Raw genomic sequence first — 19,869 nt, forward strand, 5'->3', positions numbered from 1 at the left:
CGTGGTGAATGTCTGAATGCAGAGCGGTTAGCCTGATTTAATGCCTCTTTAATCACCGGATGTTTATTCCAACAAAACAACTCAATCCATGTAGCTCGTCTCCACATGGATTCAACGCTGCATTAGAATATACACATCTGTACTAAGGAGATGTCATACCACAGTATAAACAAAATTTTATTTGGAATTTTCTTTCTTTTCTTTTTTTTTTTCTTACAAACATGGATGATACAAAACTGGATGCTACAAGAGGATTGAAGCATTTGACTACACACTGGTTTGTTATGTTGTAAACTGTAAGTTGTAGGTGTGGAAGAACGAGACAGATTGGCTTCATAACAATAAGAATACCACCTGTCCGTGTTTCAGTCTGATTTCTTTATATTTATTTGCCTGATTTGTCTGTGAAGCATTGTCGCTACCTAAAATTTATCAACACACTTCCACCAAAAGTATATTTGTAATAGATCACGTGTATATTTGTCAAGTGTTTCAGTACACAAACGGCAGAGGAAACGCATCGCTGTGCTCGTTCCTCTGGGCCTACCGAGGTGATAGCGGAGAAAACAGGAAGGGAGACTAGGAACTGCAGATGGGCGAGTTTCTGTCCACCTCTAACTGTCCTGCACGGCCTCTCCCGTCCCCTTGATAAGGCGCTTGTGTCCCCTTTTTCCTGCAGGGCCCCGGGGCTTAGCAAAGGCCTGCTTGTGGGCGTGCTGCTTGGGATGGACCTCATCGTACAGAAAGTCCTCTGTCAGTTCCTCTCCATTGTCAATCTCCAGCTGCACATAGATTGGATGAAAAGGGAAACTAATCATCGAACATGAAAGACTTTGATATTTACTAGTTAGCTTTAGGTTCAAGAAGTCTCATCGGGGGCTGTAACAAGAAGTTTAGAAGGTCACGAGTCCAAGTCAGATGAGTGCAGCCCCTACCTTTTTAAGCTATTATGATTGTTCATGCTTTATTATTTTGTTTGTTTTAAATCATGTGTTCCATCCCACATATTTTTGTAGGTAAAAGTAGTAGTGAAAATCACTAGATTAAACCTTTAAAATACCCACCATGCTACAATATGAAACTGTGTTATTTAATATTCTTTCCCACCGTCCATCCATCTGTTACCTTTTTAGCAATTTCCAAATGGTAATCCTTCTCCACTTCCTCCAGTAGCCGACTCTTGCAGCTGGAATACAACATCCGCTCTTTAATGCTGCAGCTGTATCCTGGCATGGAGTATATGAACACTGGAGACAGGGGAAGGGAGGAATTAAGAGAAGAATTCAAACATATCTAAAAAGTTCCAAGAATACTTTCTGGTTCATTTAACTACTAAAGAGATAATAAAAAAGAATAAATATTATTTATTTAGTCATGGCTAAATCTAGCCTCTGGGCCTAGAAATTCTTGAAATGAAGCGATGAGAAGAAGGAAAATCAATATTTGGCTGAAGTGCTCACAGTCGACCAAATATCCTCGGGTAACTAGGACTGTATCATGCGCACAGTCACAAGTAACTATTGCTTAACATTAAGGAGTAACATTGCAAAAATAAATAAATAAATAAAAATGCAATAATTGGAAAGCAGTAATGTAGGTGATCTGAGATGGCCTTTCAGTGTCTGTAGCCCAGACAGGTTTATACACCTCGTGCATACAGTATGTGCAAACAGGAGGATTAGATCTCATTGTCATACCGACAGATTCCAGGTAGTCTCCTTCGTGGGAGTGTTTGTAAAGGAAGAAGTGGTATCTGGGAGTGTCTTGGGGAACTCTGCGGGGCAATTCTCGAGTTTCTGTCGGGTTTGAGTGGACCAGTTCAATTGTCTCCTTGTTCACATCCAACCGCTGAAACACAAGGAGTAAAAGCACAGCAGAAGTCTAACGTGTCATCTCTCCACAAACCAAACCGCTCCAGATGTTGAACCTATCAGATCCTTTTGCTCACCAGTTGTATGTAGTTGATGCGTTTTTGAGCAAGCTGCTGCAGGGCTCTTCGAGCTGTCTCTTGCAGAGGAAAAGCGAGGCCCTGAAGTGTCTGGGGCTTACTCTCCACACTGATCTCTGTATTGACCTGCAGGGGGCAGCAAGCAAACGTGCATTTATTCTCTGTCTTTTTTAAGCCTCTAAAGAGAAATCCAAAAAGCCTTTAATGGGATAGTATAGTTCTATATTTTCTATACTGTATTACAAATTTATTTTCAAACATTATAATGTTCAACAAGCAACAGCTGGAGGTTCTTTTCTATCCCTGTCTCCCCTCAAATCCACTGAACACACACCTACAGTAATCCTTTATCAACATACCTGTTTAACCCGGCCCTGAAAAGGCAATCATAACAAAAAAGTTAGATTTCACAAGTCATGTAAAAGACACAAGCAGACCGTGACATTAAAAAAGAACCTGCTCACACACAAAGCTTTTGATGACGGCATAGCTGAGGGCGTCGACCTCTCACCTCAGTGATTTTGATCCTCTGGAGCTCCTGTTCAGCTAATGTGAGCGGGGCAGGGCCTGAGCAGGACGACACATGGCGCTGGTAGCCCAGCAGACAGACGTCCTCCTAGTGTTGAAAGCAAAACAAGAGGCCCTTTAACGGGAAGCACGGGACAAATGCCACTGAAGCATGCCAGCACCGGCACACCAGAGAGTTTGTCATTCCAACTGAGATGAATATAAGTGGTTTTTGACCTCAGCCGTGCCGAACAGCTCGTACTTCAGGTGGCCACCGCCGAACTCTTTCTTCACTGTTGCACGGGTGGCGGCGTACAGCATCTTCTGTTTCACCTGCAACCACCAGAGAGGAAATGTACCTGTAAATTTTAATACAGCTGGAAGGAAACTTTCAGTTTATTAAGCAGTGGTTACTTGGTTAATATCCACTTGACACGTCAGGTCTCTGACAGAAAGCCTCTGTTACAGTCTAGTGGTATGAAAGACGTAGGCTTTAATAAAGAAAAAGGGTTTAATGATTATTAAAGTTACACTGGAATTAAAGGATTAAGCATTTTTGGAGTCCAACTCATCCTAAGATCCTCCATTTCATTCATTATTTCACCCACATACACAGTTTTTAATCAGTAGCAACTATTTTATTATTTTTAAATGTATAAATGTAAAAAGAAACGCTTAATAGTGTTTTGATTTAACCTTGTATGAGAATATAATTCTACTAAGCTAGTAGTTTAGTATGGTTATGTTAACAATCAATGCTACTGTTTTGTACCGATGGTGTTTGTCTAAATACAGTTTACCTGTGTAATGTCTGAAGGTCAAAGATAAATGACAACATACAGGAGTAAAAGTTCACCTATCAGCATCAGCGTGTTTATGTAGCTTTAGTGGAGCGTCTTACGGGAGACTGGTCTGGAGACCATGAAATGAAGATCCACTCGTAGCCCTGTGCATTCTGGGAGTCGAGGCGGTACAGGACGTAGCAGGGCTCCAGGTCATCCAGGAGAGGAAGCAGGAAGTGATCGTAATCCTTGTCCCAGCTCTGCTCCGGCTCTCTGTAGGCCCCCAGCACCAGCTGCTCTGAAAACCAGACCACTACTCATCACATACCTCAATCCCTCCCCATATGTAGCATGCTCTTTACACAGCATATTCACACATATAGTCTACACAGAGGAGGATAACTGCTGATTATGAAAAGCTGTTGCTCTTGTTTTCTGCTTGTTCCTTTAGTCTGAATAAAATATACAGTAACTCTCTTCTTTAAGTGGTCACACATACAATTCAGCATGGAAGGAAAACACAACCAGAAGAAAGTCAGCAAAGCAGTCCAGCAGCAATCAGTAAAACAACAAAATAAATAAATGCACATAATTGACTTTATGTCAAAATGTTTACTCTGTCAATATCACAACTCTTTAACGAATGCAGCCCTTCGCCCTTTGATGCAAACACTTATTTTTAGGTACCTAAACTAATTTTAAGTAGCTTTTATTAAGTGATTTCTTCTCCACCTTTGACATGGCCTGTGCCATTTTAAGTCAAGTGCATGATATGTAAGTACAGTAGAAACGCGAATCCAAATTTATCTCATGTTGTCGAGGAAATAAGAGCCCCATCTTTTAATTTGGGCGACATAACGGACAGTTATTTTGTAAATTGATTGCTTGGTTAATTAAATCAGTGATATTATGATGTTATAACACAGAAAACCACTAATTATGTTTTCATTGTAAACCTCTTCCTCTCTAAAGTTTCTCACAGAGAGTCGGCCTGAGATCCCACCTCAGCTGCTGTGTTGAAGGAAGGAGAATGACCTCGGAGTTTAAAATACTACTGGATTAATATCTGACTGACGGGAGGAGACTGGGTTAAATCTCCTGGTGATACGTTCAAATGCTAATGAAACTCACACAAAATACTCACATAAACCTGAAGTCTGATGTCCTTGTGGGGTGCTGGGGGATTTCCTGACTGTCTCTTGGGGCATGTTTCTATTCTGAGCCTGTAACACATTCCTGTTCTGCACACACATACTTTCCATCAGCCATCCTCTACTGTCTTCATAGCTTTGTGTTAGTATAAATCTGTATGTAAATTAACCGTTTTAGTTGCTGTGTATTGGGAAATCAGTTGACTTCAGTTGTCAGGGGTCAGCAGGAAACCAAGTGTCACACGGAGGCGGCGGTGATTAAATCGGTCTGAGTGATCTTGTTCCTCTTCTGACGCTGGATGGGCCTGGGCAACAGCGTCCAACCCTGTCGAGTCACGTGTCGCTCCATACAGCCAAGTGACGCCAGAAGAGATCAAAGTGCTTCGGTAAGGAACTAAAACAGACCTGACGACCTCCGGCTGCGACACTGTCCACCGAGCTCGCCTGTGTTGACATCTACACTCCAAATGTGAGACCAAATATCTAACGTGATAGGCACGGCCCACGAAGATAGCCCCGAAAAGTCCCATATGCTTCTGCCTTGAATCATATTACAGGCCGGCATGGGTCCAGTACCAAAACTACATGTAAACACCTCGTGAACATTTCAATCCGCCTCTCTAATCGGCCACCTATTGCCTCACTGACCATTTTTCACAATCCTCTCAGCTGACACAGCGGCACAGCAACCAACGTGATCGTCTTCATCGTTCATCGCTCAGATGTTTTCCGACCCTTTAATAAACATCCACGTCTGCTTTTAACTCCTCAACACGAGCCGAGCTGAGCGTCTGCTTTTCTAGAAAGTAAATACTCGGTGATCTTTTAACTGCATTTATTCTTAATCTGAATAGTTCCTAAAGTCTTAACCATCATCTTAATGAGAAATATATCCTGTTTAGAGGCCTTTCAACTCCTTAGGCCTCCAAAAAGTCCTTCAAAACAACACGTCTAAAGTTGAGCAACTCGTCCCCACCCCAAGGTGTTAACATTGATTCATTTAATCTTGTAGTAGTCGATGGATTCTGACTATTTCTTTGTTTTATATTGCTGTAAACGTCTTTGTGTTTGTGTTTGATGGTCACACTAAAGACATTTGAAGATGCATCAAGATACTTTGATTAACTCTTACTTTCACATAAACTAGGATAAAGTATAGAAAGATTATTTTCATTATTTGGATCAAATTCAACACCTTATTAGAATTCCAGATGACTCGTGTCAACTTGCAAATTCATGACTTTCCCATTAGACTCTCCAAGATGTCTTCTCTCAACATCTTCAAAACAGAACTAATACCATGAATGATTTATATTTTTACATCTCAATCCCCAGAGGCTCAGCTCATCCACTCCACACCGTCCTGGGGTCACTCACCGTCTTGGATGCGCACCTTGATGAGGCGCACTGCTCCACCTCTTGCCCTGGCCAGGAACTGCCTCAGCTCTGGTGTTACCACTAGCGCCAGAAACATGGCTGGTCAGCGGTGTCTTCCTCCCGCCTGGGGGCCGTAGGGAAGGGGTCGAAGGATGGGGGACGAAGCAGCAGACGGGACTGTCCAAAATATTCAGTCCAGTCGAGGGATAGTAAAGTCCAACCAAAGTCCAATGTAAAACAAACAAAAAAAAATAATTAAAAAATTAAAAAGAGAGAGAGAGAGAAAAAGAAAGTTCTTTACTTCAGTACAAGAACAGCACTGACTGCCGGAGAAGAGTATGGCTGAGTGTGTCTGTACCCGGTGAGAGAGTGTCACAGTGTGAGAAGGGACATTGCTCAAGTAACTAGGACAGTATCATGTGGACACAGAGAGGGAACCTGATCACCTCTCTCCCAAATTTAGCTCTCACTGACTGTCCAGGCCTGGGAAGTGACCTGTGAAAAGCCCACCACCACCACCACACACCAGGACCAAGAGTGGAGTGGAGACCGTGACCTGCAAACCTAGTTACCGTCGTCTGAGAGGGTTAGTGGGCTGTAAATACCAAAGAGAATTTAAATCTGATATAATGTTTTAGGCAAATGATTGGTGGGATGTTTCTATTCAGGGCAGCATACACCACAATGTGATATTGTTTGAGCCATGAGCACACAGACTCTCTCTCATTTGTCTTTGTGTTGATTGAGCAAAACACAACATAATCAATGATTATTGTTGTATTCATAAATGAACCAGATTAGATTAAAACTAAACCATATTGCTTTGGAAAGTTTACCCAACTCAGTTATTCAGCTTTGATCGTCCTCTCTATCCACATGTGACAGCTTTGACGGTCAACAGATTGTGTAAGATGTTTTTACTGTTATAATACACGACGCTGTTTTCCCAGTGTCAGAGAAACAAGTTTCAGGACAGACATCAGAGGATAAAAATAACTTGAACGTCAACATCTGCTCCAACAAAGCCATCACTGGAAAACTGCTTATTTACATTTAGAAGTATTTTCCATTTTCATTGCTGCAAGTGTATTATGTAAGTGTTAAATGCATGTGGTTCATGCTAAAAAAATAAAATACTCTGTATCCCCCTTGACGTTTATGCCAGTTCTGACTGTGCTCGACTTAAATAAAACTCATTTCAGGGGCTGAATTTACAGCTCTGGAAAAAATGAAGAGGCCAAAATGATCAGGTTTGATTTGATTTGATTATTTATAGGTATGTGTTTGAGTGAAATGAGCGTTGTTGTTTCATTTGATAAACTACTGACAACTTTTCTCCCAAATTCCAAATAAAAATATTGTCATTCAGAGCATTAATTTGTAATTAGTAAATGACAAATGGTCGAAATAACAAAAAAAGACGCAGCGTTTCAACGACAAACAAGTTACTAATGTTTTGACGAGGGAAGAGGTCAGCAATGCGTCTTTCACGTTGCTGTTGGGTGATTTTATGCCACTACCGGCGCAGAGATACAAGCAGCTCAGCTTTGGATTCAAGGATTCAAGGACTTTTATTGCTATTACACACACGTTGGTACATGAGGTGGAATGAAATTAGTTACCCTGGTCCCAGTGCAAGCCAAAGCAGAAACAGTAAAGTATAAAAATAGAATAAAATTAGCTAACTAAGTATAAGAAAATAGGCAAGTAATATAAATATATATTATTATACTGTTCGATGGCTTGCGACCATCCACCTTCCTCTTGATCGTATTCCAGAGGTTTCCAATGGGGTTCAGGTCTAGAGATTGGGGTGGCCCTGACAGGGTCTTGATCTGGTGGTAACTTAATCCACACTGTGATTGACCTAGCTGTGTGGCATGGACCAATCCTCAGAGTTGGCAGAAGGAAGCCAGTTTTCTTCCAGGATGACCTTGTACGTGGTTTGATTCATGCGTCTACAACTCTGCCCAGTTCCAGCCTTTGCTGAAGAACCCCCAGATCATCACCGATCCGCCACCAAATTTCACAGTGGATGAGAGACACCGTGGCTTGTAGGCGTCTCAAGGTCTCCATCTAACCATCAGACGACCAGGTGTTGGGCAAAGCTGAAAATTGGACTCATCAGAGAAGATAACCTTACTCCAATCCTCTATGGTCTCAGCCTGTCTCTTCTTTGCTTCTCATAGTTGATTTTTTCTAGCTTTACCCGTTCTCACTGTGCACTTCACCCCAGCTGCCATTTGCCATTCTTTTTGTAGGTCACTTGATGTCATACTACGGGTGCCGAGTGACATCCGAATGAGTTGACATCATACCGATCAGTGGCGAGTCAATTTCACCCTCTGCTTGACCTTCTTCTTACAAACCACCAAGAAATTCTTAAGGATGGAAGCAACCTGACGCTCATTGTAACCATCTGCCAGTAAAGTTTTCAGGCACTCTCAGCAATGTTTTTGCCACCTAGCTGGTCTCACTGCAAGAGAATAGTGATGACCACGTGGCCACAGCAGTGTTTTTTATACTTTTCCTTGTTAAAGAAGATTTGGTTCAGATAATCACCTAATTAGTACCTTATTATGTGTAGAGATGCTGGTTTCAAAATAATTTGCCAGATTTCAAGAGCAGTATATGTTCATTAAAAAAAATGATAAATACTTTTGTTAAATTGAAAGACTATTTTAAGGACCGCTCTGTTTCTGTGGTAAAAATCCCACTCATTTAATCAGCACTGACACACAAGCAACACAATAGTCAGACCAACATCTTACAAAGAAACAATTTAATGTTAAATACAAATATAAAAAAAAACAATAGACAAGTGATCTATTTCTGCAGAATCATTATTTACAATTAGATTGGACTCTCTGCTCCCTGTTACGTCCACACAGAGCTGCCTGTGCTGACCCCTGCTGGTCACTCTGCTTCAACAGAAGCTCCACTTCTCTGTCGTCAGTCGTCGATGGTGGGGAGCCAGAACGCCTGAAAGACAAAATGTATGAGATGTTTTGGCCACATTCGAACCACCACGCCTCTGTGGAAACAAGCTTTTTGCTACTACTACTACTACTACATCAAGCTCGTTTTATTTGAGACTAATGAGCTAAAACCAATTTACTTTCACACCGTTTTAGACATTATTTTCCAGATCTATTGCCAAGAAAAATACACTGAACACTTTGTTCAGCTGCATTAATTTGTGCAGTTTCAGACTGGTGGGTGGAGCAACACAGAATTAAAATACCTGAGTAATAATACAACTAAAAAGTCCAGAAATGGCAGAATTTAGTGACTTAGTATTAACGATATCTAGGGAGTAGAAACAAACTTCCTTCGTCCACACTCACCATGTTGGAGCAGGCACTTGCAAACGTCATGAACTTGGGGTTGAACTGCAGGCAGGTGATCGGACCCGTGTGCTTCCCGTCTAATAAAGCCACCTTCATGCCGCTCTCTGCGTTCCACACGTGGATCTTTCCGTCCTCAGAGCCTGCAATATATTAATTAAATAATTATTCATTATATTAAAAAGCACTCACTGCCTACATGATATTTGTTTTTTACTCTTTAGATGAATTCATTTATTATGCATTTCTAACTGTTAGACAAGAAGAAGACAGAGACGGCAATCAAAACTTACCAATCATGACAAACTGAGAATCTGGAGTGAATGAGGCCTCTAGTGTCACACCTTTACTGTTGTTGTAGCCCTGTGTGTAAATGAACAGCAGCGCCAGGGACCAGTTATTTTGTGCCACATCATGTAACATGAACATCGACAGTGTGTAAGGAAAGTGCAATAGGTGTGTTAGGACATTTCGGTCTTTTCAGTCTTAGGCATGTTAGAAACTTTGTGTTTAAAAACATCAAGGAAATCTAGTTTTGTTAAATTTAAGAGGACATTTTTGTTTGTTTTGTCATTTTAACAGTGCCACCTGATAACTTGTCTCTTACCCCAAAGGAATGTAGCACAGCACCCTTGAAGGCATCTAAAATTCGAAGTGCTCCGCCATTGGTAGAAAGAAGAATGAGTTTTCCGTCATTGCTAAACTTGAGTCCTGTCCACTCGCATGTTCGATCATACTGAAGCTTGAAGGTTGCAAAGGGACCCTGATGACGAGAGCAACGATAACTTAAAATTTTATTACTTAACATCACGAATTTGCCAAATATCCCACCTCTCTTTCGCACAGACACCTCTTACCTTATCAAATGATCGCAGGTCATAAAGTTTAACCATTTCTGAATTTATTCCAGCAGAAAAAATGAGACCCTCTGGATCGAAGGAACACACTGGCTTCCCCTGCAGGTGCATCAGACCCTAAAATTTACAGATGACAAGAGAAGGTCAGTTACACGCCTCTTTTCCAGTATTATTACACATTAGTCCAACATCAAATAACAAGCAAAGATACTCACCTGGCAGTTAGGCGACCGCAGATCCCACAGTCTGATAGTTTTATCTAATGAGCCAGAAATAAATGTGTCATCCACAGGAGACATGGAGAGAGACGTCACTCTGATCACAAAGAAGAAAAGGAAAATATGAAAACACAACATGACGTTTAATCAAACCCATGCACACAGACACAACTGTAAACTGGATAGTTCTACAACAAATCACAGCAACAAATTATGGGACGAATGCTTCTCAACAAGTGCCCTTAATCGCTGTCAGCTGTTCGTCCTGCAAGTTAAATCTTTTACAACAGATCCAACAGCGGAATCTCGACATCTATTTTCTCTGACTGCGCCATTTAATTGTAAACAAAATAGGCCTAACATGATGAGCATGACTACGTCGGTGTTACCGGATTTGAAAGGGAACGACTCCATCAAAATTCCCACTAAATTTTTGTGGTCAGGTGCAGTACGGACCGGCTTCCGGGCTACCATAAACTCAGCTCTCACCTTTTGTTATGTCCAGGAAAGTAGCGGATGTATTTGTTGTCATGGAGGGACAGGTATCGGATAGTATCTTAAAGAAAAAGAGAAAATGCCATTAAACTGATGAAATGGAAAAAAAGAAAAAAAAAAGGCCATCATCCATATGTGAGGAAGATTAGGTCTGATGAATAGACTCAACCGTGGGCAAGGCAGTCAATTGTACAGTTAGCTCCTGTATGGGGCAGAATCACAGACCCTCAAACTGTACAAACAACTACCTCAGACCACAGCGAGTATAGTGTGAACGTCGTGATCCAGCGGCCGTCCTCAGGCGTCAACAGTTGAAGCAGTAAAACAGAGCATGATGCTTACAGACAAGTTAAAGTAAGATAGTGTCTTGACTTAACATAAAACTGATTTATACAATCTAGTCCATTAGGTACACTGGTGAAAATGAATGCATTCCTGCACTAGATCTTACTTTATGACTGCTTTTATGTTTATGTTTTGGTTGAAACAGCGTAAGAAAAGGTGTAATAGAAACGTGTCTATACAACACAATACAATTCAGTAGTACTACAAACCACAGCCTCCGAAGTAAAAACATGTCCGAATCAATTATTTTCAGTTATTTTAAAAGAAATGCCACAACCTTCATGAAGCTAAGATTTAGTGCAGGACTTTTATACTAAAATATATTGGCTTTCACTAGTGTACCCAACGAAATGCCAAATTAGCGTGATTTAAAAGGTCCTCCCTCTGCATTTGTATGACCTTATACCCCGAATCCATCATCTGGGACACAAAACTATTCTTATTCATCATCAAACAAAAACAACCAGTGAGAATTTAAGCGTGAACGTACCATCGATTTTGTTGGAACTGTAGACCACGGTGTTCGCGGCATGCGTGTACCTGATCAGATCCACTCCATACTTTTTACTGTAGAGAGTCCTCTTGGGTCTGCCACAAATCAGAAAACACAGGAAGAAACAATAAATCAATCAAAAGCATAAAATCTGTCCAGACAAACAATCAAGCTGTTTTTTTTTACTATTTACCCAAACACATCAGAGCTGCATCCCTTTTCCCCTCTAAAGCTGCTGTGTAACACTGAGTTTCACATATATGGACTGACTAAAGGTACGTCTTATCTTATTTACACAGAGAAAACTGAAAGACATGGGCTACTATTCAACCACTGCAAGAACCTGATACGAGCATTGACCTTTTATTTTAAGTGTTGACTCTGAATCTGATCAATGTAAGTATATTAATATATAGCTGCTTACAATTAATGATTTGAATCTAAACATCCCATTCATTTTTGGCCGAATAAATGACAGAAAAATCCTTCTCCATCCATCACTCATTTACAGTGATTATACATATGTATTAATTAACTACAGCATATTGTTTACAATGGACCAAATGGAATTAGCAAATATTGACATTTATGCTACAAGGGGATTAATCAACTAAAATAATTCCTATAGTATTTTTTATTAGTTTTCTTTACCCATTACCCCAAAAGGAATGAGACTATTGACAAGTTATTTTTCTATAGGTTACTGCGCGTCTCGTACGTCCAACGTAAGGTTTTAATCATCTCAAACATGCAACTAAACTCTCTTAATTTTATACCAATATAACAGAAACAAATTGTGAAGTGACAGGATTAATTCTGTGTTCGTTTTCAAACTGAACGTGCAGCATGAAATGTTAAATTTCATACAACCGCTGCTGAGCAACGTCACGTAGCCAGCTAGGCCTCGCTAGCTAGCTTAGCAATTAGCTAACGTCAAAAACAATAGAGTAAAAACCGACATAAACCGCTCTTACTTTCCCTCTTGGCAGTCGTACAAGACTAACGAGTCATCGTCGCTGCTGGAAATAATCGTCTCTCCGTTTGAACTGAAATCGAAGCAGTTAATTTTGTCTGAGTTTTCTCGAAACACCTTAGCAACCCTGAAGCTCCGCAGCACATTGTCCGTCAGCTTCATGATGGCCTGTCTGTATCCTGAGGGGAAGCAGGCCCTCGTTTTACTTTAAATCGGCTTATAGATGTCGCTTTGTGATAACTGGTGTTGATATATGCGCTGCAACGCTGCTTATAATTTTTTTTTTTTTAAAGAATTATAGTTCAAAAACAGAGTCCCGCCAGTGATACTTTTTATCCACGGTAGTAAGGAGGGAGGGAAAAGCACCGCCTTCGCCACGTCGGTGACGCGCATATTCATCACCTGACGCGCGCATTGCTTGGATATCACGGGACACGGAGGTTAGATATCGCGATAGTTGCATGGAGCTTTACTACAAACGGGAGTAGTGCTTACTGACGCTTTCTGGCACTTTTAGCAGCTTGTGTTTATCGACGTCCCCGCTGTATTTTCTGTCAGTTTTGCTGCAAGCAGCAACACGAAGACGAAGATGAAGAAGACAGCAAAAGCAGGACTCTTGTCACAGACAGGAAAGTCAGAGGTATATTAACCAATATGAACGATACACGGTAACGTACGAATTCAGCCGTAAAACGTATGCGGTTGTCATGGTTACAAGTTGTCGTGTCAAAAGCTCGAGGTATTTTGTATTAACGTGTACCACTCTCCTAATATAAATATCTAGTAAATTAAACACCTGACATATATATGATGACATGTTTACTAGTCTCTGTCTCGCCGTAATGAACAAACAATGCACACTCATGTTTATATGTTTGGCCTTGAAACAGAGCATGAATGCATCAGCTTTTTACAGCCTTAGTTGGTTTGCTCTTTGTACTATAACACAGCATGAATGGCTCCAAAGTCTGTCAGATATCGGGCTCATACAGAGAATTTCATCACTTTGCTCACCCAGGGCAGAGCTAACTTGTGAAATCACTTGAGACATTGTTTTCTGTTTCTCCCACCCTGTGTAAAAAAAAAAAGGACAATTAAAGAGACAAATGCACAGCTGGGTGGTCAGGGCTTTCACGTGGCCTGTGATCCTTTCAGGTCAATCATTACACACAGGGTACACAACTCCACTCGGTGACTGGTCAGATTTTTGCTACACTGCCTCACTGCTGAGCTGGAGCGCGCACACACACACACAACAGGCTTCCACAAGAATCCACAGGCTCCATAACCCATTCACAACCGTCACAGGTAGGCAGTCCCGCGACTCATTAGAAAGCGAAATACAAAGAAATAATTGCAAAGGTCTGTTTAGGTACACTTTCCTTTAAGACTTTAAAAGTGAACTGATAACGCTTGAAGAAACTATTCATGTGGGAAGAATAGTTATACAACAGCACCACACACTAGTGTAATACTAGTGCTACACTGAGACAGAGACAAGATATGAACTGAGCCACAATTAACTAAGTTGAAGTGTGATATTAATTTTTAAGTACAGACGTCTGTGGCCAAAGATAATTGTCTTTGGGTTGGATTTGACCCGCTGGCTGTTACATGTTTCGCTAAGAGCTGTTTGCATATTAATAATCAGACTGCTTTCCCGTTATAGTTGTGGAATTTGTTATTGTACAATAATAAATAATTTAACATACAGTCAACTTTCTTACTTTCAACTTTTACTTGAGAGATAAGTGGCTTTCAACCAACAAATTAATTATTTATGGTTGCTCCCTCTCCGTACTAACTGTGAAGTATTTTTAACATGGTTTTGTGCTGTTTTTATTAACTCTGGCTTCATTTTTTAATATTTTAGGTAATTTCTGCTCAGACTCACTGAACTGTCGATGGCACGTGTTCTCTCCCTGTTCCGGCCCCAGCCTGTTCTGGCCTTCGTCGGCAGGAGAAAACCGCCGCTGTGCAAGATGTCAATGGACTCCCGGGCACGTGGAGTGTTTGCAGCTGCGGTGGAAGCCGTGCAGCCAGACACCGTGATCCGGCAGAGTATAGAGCGCAAGGAGGACTCGGTCATTATTGATGGTCACAAATTCACACTCAAACACAACCTGCACTTGGTGGGTTTTGGAAAAGCTGTTCTGGGAATGGCTGCTGAGGCAGAGAGGATTGTAGGCGATCATTTAGTAAAAGGAGTCATAAGCGTCCCACATGGGATTCAGCAGACATTAAAGCAGCATGGGAAAGAGTAAGCAAATGCCTTAAGATGTAAATATCATAATGAAGAAAATAAGATAAAGCATAATAAAATACCTTGCTTCCATCACAGACATCTGTTGTTAAAAGAAAACAGTCGCATCAAAGTAATGGAGGGAGCTAAACACAACTTGCCTGATGCCGACTCCCAAAAGGCAGCTGAGGGGATCAAGCAGTTAGCCAGTGAATTGACAGAGATGGACGTGCTGCTTGTACTTATTTCAGGTAATAATAGCACTTCTACCATATTCTTTAATAAGATCCTACTTTAAAATGTAATCTTTAACACAAGCTGGTTCATCTCTGTCTAGGTGGAGGCTCTGCACTATTACCTGCACCCATCCCACCAATCTCCCTGCAGGAGAAGCTAGATGTTACTCGCAAACTTGCAGGTGCTGGTGCCACTATTCAGGAGCTGAACACTGTACGTCGTGCTCTTTCATTCTTAAAGGGTGGAGGACTTGCACATCATGCTCACCCCGCACAGGTAACAGACTTATTTTTTTACATTAATTGAAGAGAAGTCATTCCAGATTTGAACTTTGAGTATCACTCCTGTAATCTCTCTTTCTCAGGTGGTTGCACTGATACTTTCCGATGTGATTGGGGACCCACTTGACTTGATAGCTAGCGGCCCCACAGTGAGAAGCGAGGTCTGGCCTGAGGAAATCTTGTCCATCCTTGAACGTTACAAGCTGTTGAACTCTCTACCGGCCTCAGTAAAAGATGTCCTTGGGAGGCCGAGTCCCAGATGGAAGGAGAATAAGGATGAGTCAGATTCATCAGGACGTGTTCTCAATGCAGTGATTGGGTCTAACAGTGTTGCACTGAAGTGTGCAGGTCGCCGTGCTCGAGAGCTAGGTTTCAGGCCTGTTGTGCTTTCACCGGGAGTCTGTGGTGATGTGAAGTTGGTCTCTAGACTTTATGGCCTGCTGGCCCGCTTTGGCTGTTCTCGAGTGGAACCTCCTCCAGAGATCGCTGTTGAGGTGCTGAAGCTGGGGCCTGAAGTAGGCGTGGAGAGCTGGGACCTCTGCCGTACCATGCAGGTCTTGGATGAAGGCCGCACAGAGGGATGGGGTGCCACGTGTGTGTTAGCTGGAGGTGAGCCCACCGTGGAGCTAACAGGCAAAGGTCGAGGTGGTAGAAACCAGGAGCTTGCTCTGCGAGTGGGACTGGAGCTAAGAGGTCTGGAGCTGCCGCCTAATGGTCCTGTCTTCCTGAGTGGTGGTACTGATGGTCAGGATGGACCCACAGAAGCAGCAGGGGCCATTACTGATGGAGGGTTGTATGAAGAAGCACAAACACAGGGGCTGGACATCGACAACTTTCTTACCAACAACGATTCTTACACGTTTTTTTCCCGTCTTTCTGCTGGTCGCCGTTTACTTGTACCGGGCCTCACCTGCACAAACGTAATGGATGTGCATATGCTACTTATTCCAGCAATTCCCATTAACGTAAGATAGGGAGCTGTGCCCTTTGGTCAGAGAAGTGGACTTGGGACTGTAGGAATGGGTTAAATGCAGAGAACAAATTCCATGTATATGTACTTGGCCAATAAAGTTCATTTACATTTGAATAAGTCCAATGTTTACCAAATAATGCAGTAAGAAACATCTATGACGTGAGGATTTCCAAGTAGAATAAACAAATTTAATATATATGCTATTTGGACTAGACACATTGATGTAACCTTCAATCTTTGGTCTCCTCGGTTACTTAAAGGTATCCAACTTATTGTGATACGTTTGTTGCATGAGTTCATCTGAAATTAAACATTTATGTGAATACACAGCTGACTGAAAGATGACTCGTACACATTTTATAAAATGACTTAAGTCCCCCCTTTGACCTTTTTGTTTTTTATTATTTCAAATTAAATTGTGAGTTAAACTAAAACATTAACATAAAAAAATACAGTGGAAAATTGGAAAGAATTTAGCATATATTAAAAACATTTTTTTGGCAACAGCCCAATGTGGATAGGTTTATTTCAGCTTTCCAAGAGCAATAATTTTGTATGCAGTGTCTCCCTTCACAACAACCATAGTCACTGTATAGGTCAACCACTTCACTGCTTTTGTAATTCACTACCTCTTTTGCATTCCTTCCTTAATTTGTACTTGATTACAAATCTCCGGACAGAGAAACTGATAAAACGGCTTCTGTACATTTAACTTGTGTAGGTGTGTCATAGTGAATGGGGTTAATTAGAAGTTTACTGTAGGTCAGTGTTAAATAAATGAGACACAAAGAAGTCAAAGAGGGGGTAGATAGTTTCGGCAAACATGAGAAACATAAAGTCTGTTAAAAAATCATTTAGATAAAACAAAGAGCCTTCATTCATCTGTCTTTCACACATATGATTTATGAAACAGCAGTCGTAAAAATGACACTTAGCAGCTGCAAACAACTGTTCATCATGCACAGCACTCACTGTCATCAATCACTCAGTCCTGCTGATGCAATTCAGTCTTACTATTAAAAAAAAAATTGTTCACATGAATTAAAATGGATGTTTTTTTTTCCTTTAACACATCATTTAAATGAAGGATTTTTTAGTGGATATATTCTCAGAATGGGAAGTTTTATGTCTGCTATATAAGGTCCTTAAAACAATAAACAAACCCATCAATATATTTCACATTTGTAATGTAACAATCACTTAAAGAAAAAAAAATAAGGGGACCGTTGAGCCAGACTGATGATATTTTTAACCCGTGTCTCTCTGAGTGATTTGTAGTCGAAGAAGCAATTTTGACGTCATCTTCAAAGCACTGAGGGGAAATATTTATTATCAGAAAACTCGACAGAGAATTCGGTTTCTCTGGAAGATGCAAACTGTTCAGCGCTCACTTGGATAAAGTCCAAAGATCAATGTCCTGCTAATCCCGATGAGTCTTCAGAGTCTCTCCTGCATTGGTTTCCCTACAGGAATAACAGAATGCCATTACTAACAAAAACAACAGTGCCATTACAACTCACTAGCTTCTCCCAGTTTATTTAATCAATCTTCTTTTTCTTTTCTTTTTTTTTTATCTGCTATAAATGATAACATGTCCCCACAACAAAATAAAATAATCCTCAGTTGAAAAATACAAAGTCAAAATATGGGCGTCAAAGGGAGTTTGTATGCAGGGCCAAATAATTCATGCATACTTTTGTATATGAGACAGATAAGATAGAATAAGATATTGTATTGTGCATTTAACCTATGAGCTTTTGAATAAAACTCAAGGAACTCAGGCAGTTAGGTGCTTTGCTTGAGAGCACAACAGCCATGGATGCAGAGGGGATAGAGCTGCTCACTTAAACTGTATTTATATTACACTGTATCAAAACTGGTTACAAGAATGTACAAAATAGAGGATATAAACCTTTTAAAAATCAAAGAATCTTATTTTGGGTAAAACATTCGGTAACAACCTTACATTAATTAATTTTGAAAATCATCCCAGGGGGTTCTTGGATGTCTATTCCAAATGAAACAATTTTTGAAAATCAGAAAATAAAATATTCAAAATATGATTAAATTTAGCTGTGAGGGACACCATTCAAATTAAAATGGTGAGTTGACAAGCTAAACAGGTATGATAAAACATCTATAACACTATTAAGCACGTTTTATCCAACCATCAAATAACAGTAATAGCAGTAATGAATGCATCTTCAGATGAGACAACAGTATAACGCTGTATCATTCAACTTTGCAACAACAGGTAGACTCCACTGACAAGAAGGTAGGCTGTTTATAAACCAAAATCTAGCCTCTGCAGGAGCTTTGGAGCACCCGACAGTGTGAAGAGGACGGGCAATCTGCTTCAAGCCACGTGATCGGACACCTACCATCCACTCAGGTGAGGAGCTGTATCAGGTGTACCTCCGTTCTGTCCAGTCCCTAAATAAAAACACACACGAGTTTAAGCTAACGTCGCTAGCACTACTTCAGCAAGCAATGCTCCATGAAGGACGGCAGAAACTCACCCTGTCGATAATACATATCGTTGACTGTATTCCCGTAGACTTTCCACGCAAAGTGAATGGCGATAAGACTGAAAATCAACCAGCTGAGTAAGATTTTGAAGATAGAAACTCTCATGTCGTTGGCGAGCCAGTCGTCCACAAATTCGGACAGAAACGACAGGCAGCTGTCAGCGATGCGGGACAGAAACTCAAAATCCCACGGCTCCTCCATGGTGTTCCGGTTATCCAGCTAGCGTAAAATGAACGGAATGAACTGTCTGTCGGTTCAGTGGTTTAAAAATCATCGCTTTGGCTTGGTGACATAAGATAACCTATTAGCCATCTCTACCGTTACGATGTTTACGTTGTGGGGAGGATTGCGGAAGCGGAAATGACGTAATTACGTAGCGGGAGAACGAAAACAGTGTCGATAAAAGTAACTGTGTTGCTGCAAAACAACACATTTGACTTATGTTTATTATTTTGCCATTATGATACGTGTATATTAACATTTTCTTTTAACTAAAATATTATTTCACTGCATTATTACGTTGAGCAAATAACAAGAAGTGGTAAGACCAGCACTGAATGTAGTTCGTAAAACGGGTCTGATGTCAGAATTGGTTTTCTAGACGAGATAAATTCCACCAGCCGTGGACGTGCATTCGGGGAAAAGACATAGACTTTATATAAAAGCTCGCTCACGATGTGTTTTGTTTTGCTCGTACCACAGATGTGGTGAGGAGAACCACATCTGACATAAGACATAAAACGTGAGACATATGTAAACATATGTTTATTAATCCCACGTATGGGAAATTACCTTGTCACAGTGGCACGGAATTTGGCAAAATATATGTACAAAAACAATAACGACATCGACAGGGGAAAATATTGAAAAACAGAAATATAAAGACATTCTGTATATACAGCATGGTGGTGAACTTTAAAAACTATAAGGATGGTGAGGAAGTGGTTCGTGCAAAATAAGGCAGCGCAAAAAAGCAGATTCATCTGTGCAAAACTGACAGTAGAAACCACAACGAAGCCAAGTTTGACATGTGGGTTGTTGTTGACTCAGGCTGGTGTTGTGCAGCCTGTTGGCAGTTGGAATGAAGGGCCTGCGGAAGAGCCCAAAACGTGTA

General features: G+C 40.9%; 4 protein-coding genes across 5 annotated transcripts; 1 reads left to right on the forward strand and 3 right to left on the reverse strand.

Annotated features, from left to right (window-relative positions):
- Positions 1–272: 272 nt before the first annotated feature.
- twf2 (twinfilin actin binding protein 2) lies at positions 273–5,972 on the reverse strand. Its single transcript, XM_084543211.1, has 8 exons — positions 5,766–5,972; positions 3,357–3,535; positions 2,693–2,788; positions 2,460–2,564; positions 1,949–2,074; positions 1,698–1,848; positions 1,126–1,247; positions 273–782 (listed from the first exon to the last, which is right to left on the reverse strand). Exons 1-8 carry the CDS (start codon positions 5,860–5,862, stop codon positions 615–617), a joined length of 1,044 nt encoding a protein of 347 aa, XP_084399337.1. The 5' UTR covers positions 5,863–5,972; the 3' UTR covers positions 273–614.
- A 2,554-nt stretch (positions 5,973–8,526) lies between these two features.
- On the reverse strand, positions 8,527–12,853 carry wdr82 (WD repeat domain 82). Its single transcript, XM_084542799.1, has 9 exons — positions 12,495–12,853; positions 11,518–11,615; positions 10,677–10,743; positions 10,185–10,284; positions 9,970–10,086; positions 9,720–9,875; positions 9,406–9,475; positions 9,113–9,255; positions 8,527–8,747 (listed from the first exon to the last, which is right to left on the reverse strand). The coding sequence occupies exons 1-9, from the start codon at positions 12,653–12,655 to the stop codon at positions 8,718–8,720; spliced, it is 942 nt and encodes a 313-aa protein (XP_084398925.1). The 5' UTR covers positions 12,656–12,853; the 3' UTR covers positions 8,527–8,717.
- A 103-nt stretch (positions 12,854–12,956) lies between these two features.
- Positions 12,957–16,970, forward strand: glyctk (glycerate kinase). The gene is made up of 5 exons (XM_084542798.1): positions 12,957–13,133; positions 14,367–14,753; positions 14,835–14,986; positions 15,073–15,248; positions 15,337–16,970. The coding sequence occupies exons 2-5, from the start codon at positions 14,398–14,400 to the stop codon at positions 16,225–16,227; spliced, it is 1,575 nt and encodes a 524-aa protein (XP_084398924.1). The 5' UTR covers positions 12,957–13,133; positions 14,367–14,397; the 3' UTR covers positions 16,228–16,970.
- A 141-nt stretch (positions 16,971–17,111) lies between these two features.
- tcta (T cell leukemia translocation altered) lies at positions 17,112–19,193 on the reverse strand. 2 transcript variants are annotated; one of them, XM_084542801.1, is made up of 4 exons: positions 18,746–19,193; positions 18,608–18,659; positions 17,618–17,689; positions 17,112–17,538 (listed from the first exon to the last, which is right to left on the reverse strand). In XM_084542801.1, the coding sequence occupies exons 1-3, from the start codon at positions 18,954–18,956 to the stop codon at positions 17,647–17,649; spliced, it is 306 nt and encodes a 101-aa protein (XP_084398927.1). In that variant the 5' UTR covers positions 18,957–19,193; the 3' UTR covers positions 17,112–17,538; positions 17,618–17,646. The 2 variants fall into 2 exon arrangements, with proteins under 2 accessions (XP_084398927.1, XP_084398926.1); XM_084542800.1 differs by having other exon boundaries at positions 17,112–17,689.
- Positions 19,194–19,869: the final 676 nt, after the last annotated feature.

Source organism: Chelon labrosus, assembly GCF_963514085.1.
Source record: "Chelon labrosus genome assembly, chromosome: 4".
NCBI lineage: Eukaryota > Metazoa > Chordata > Actinopteri > Mugiliformes > Mugilidae > Chelon > Chelon labrosus.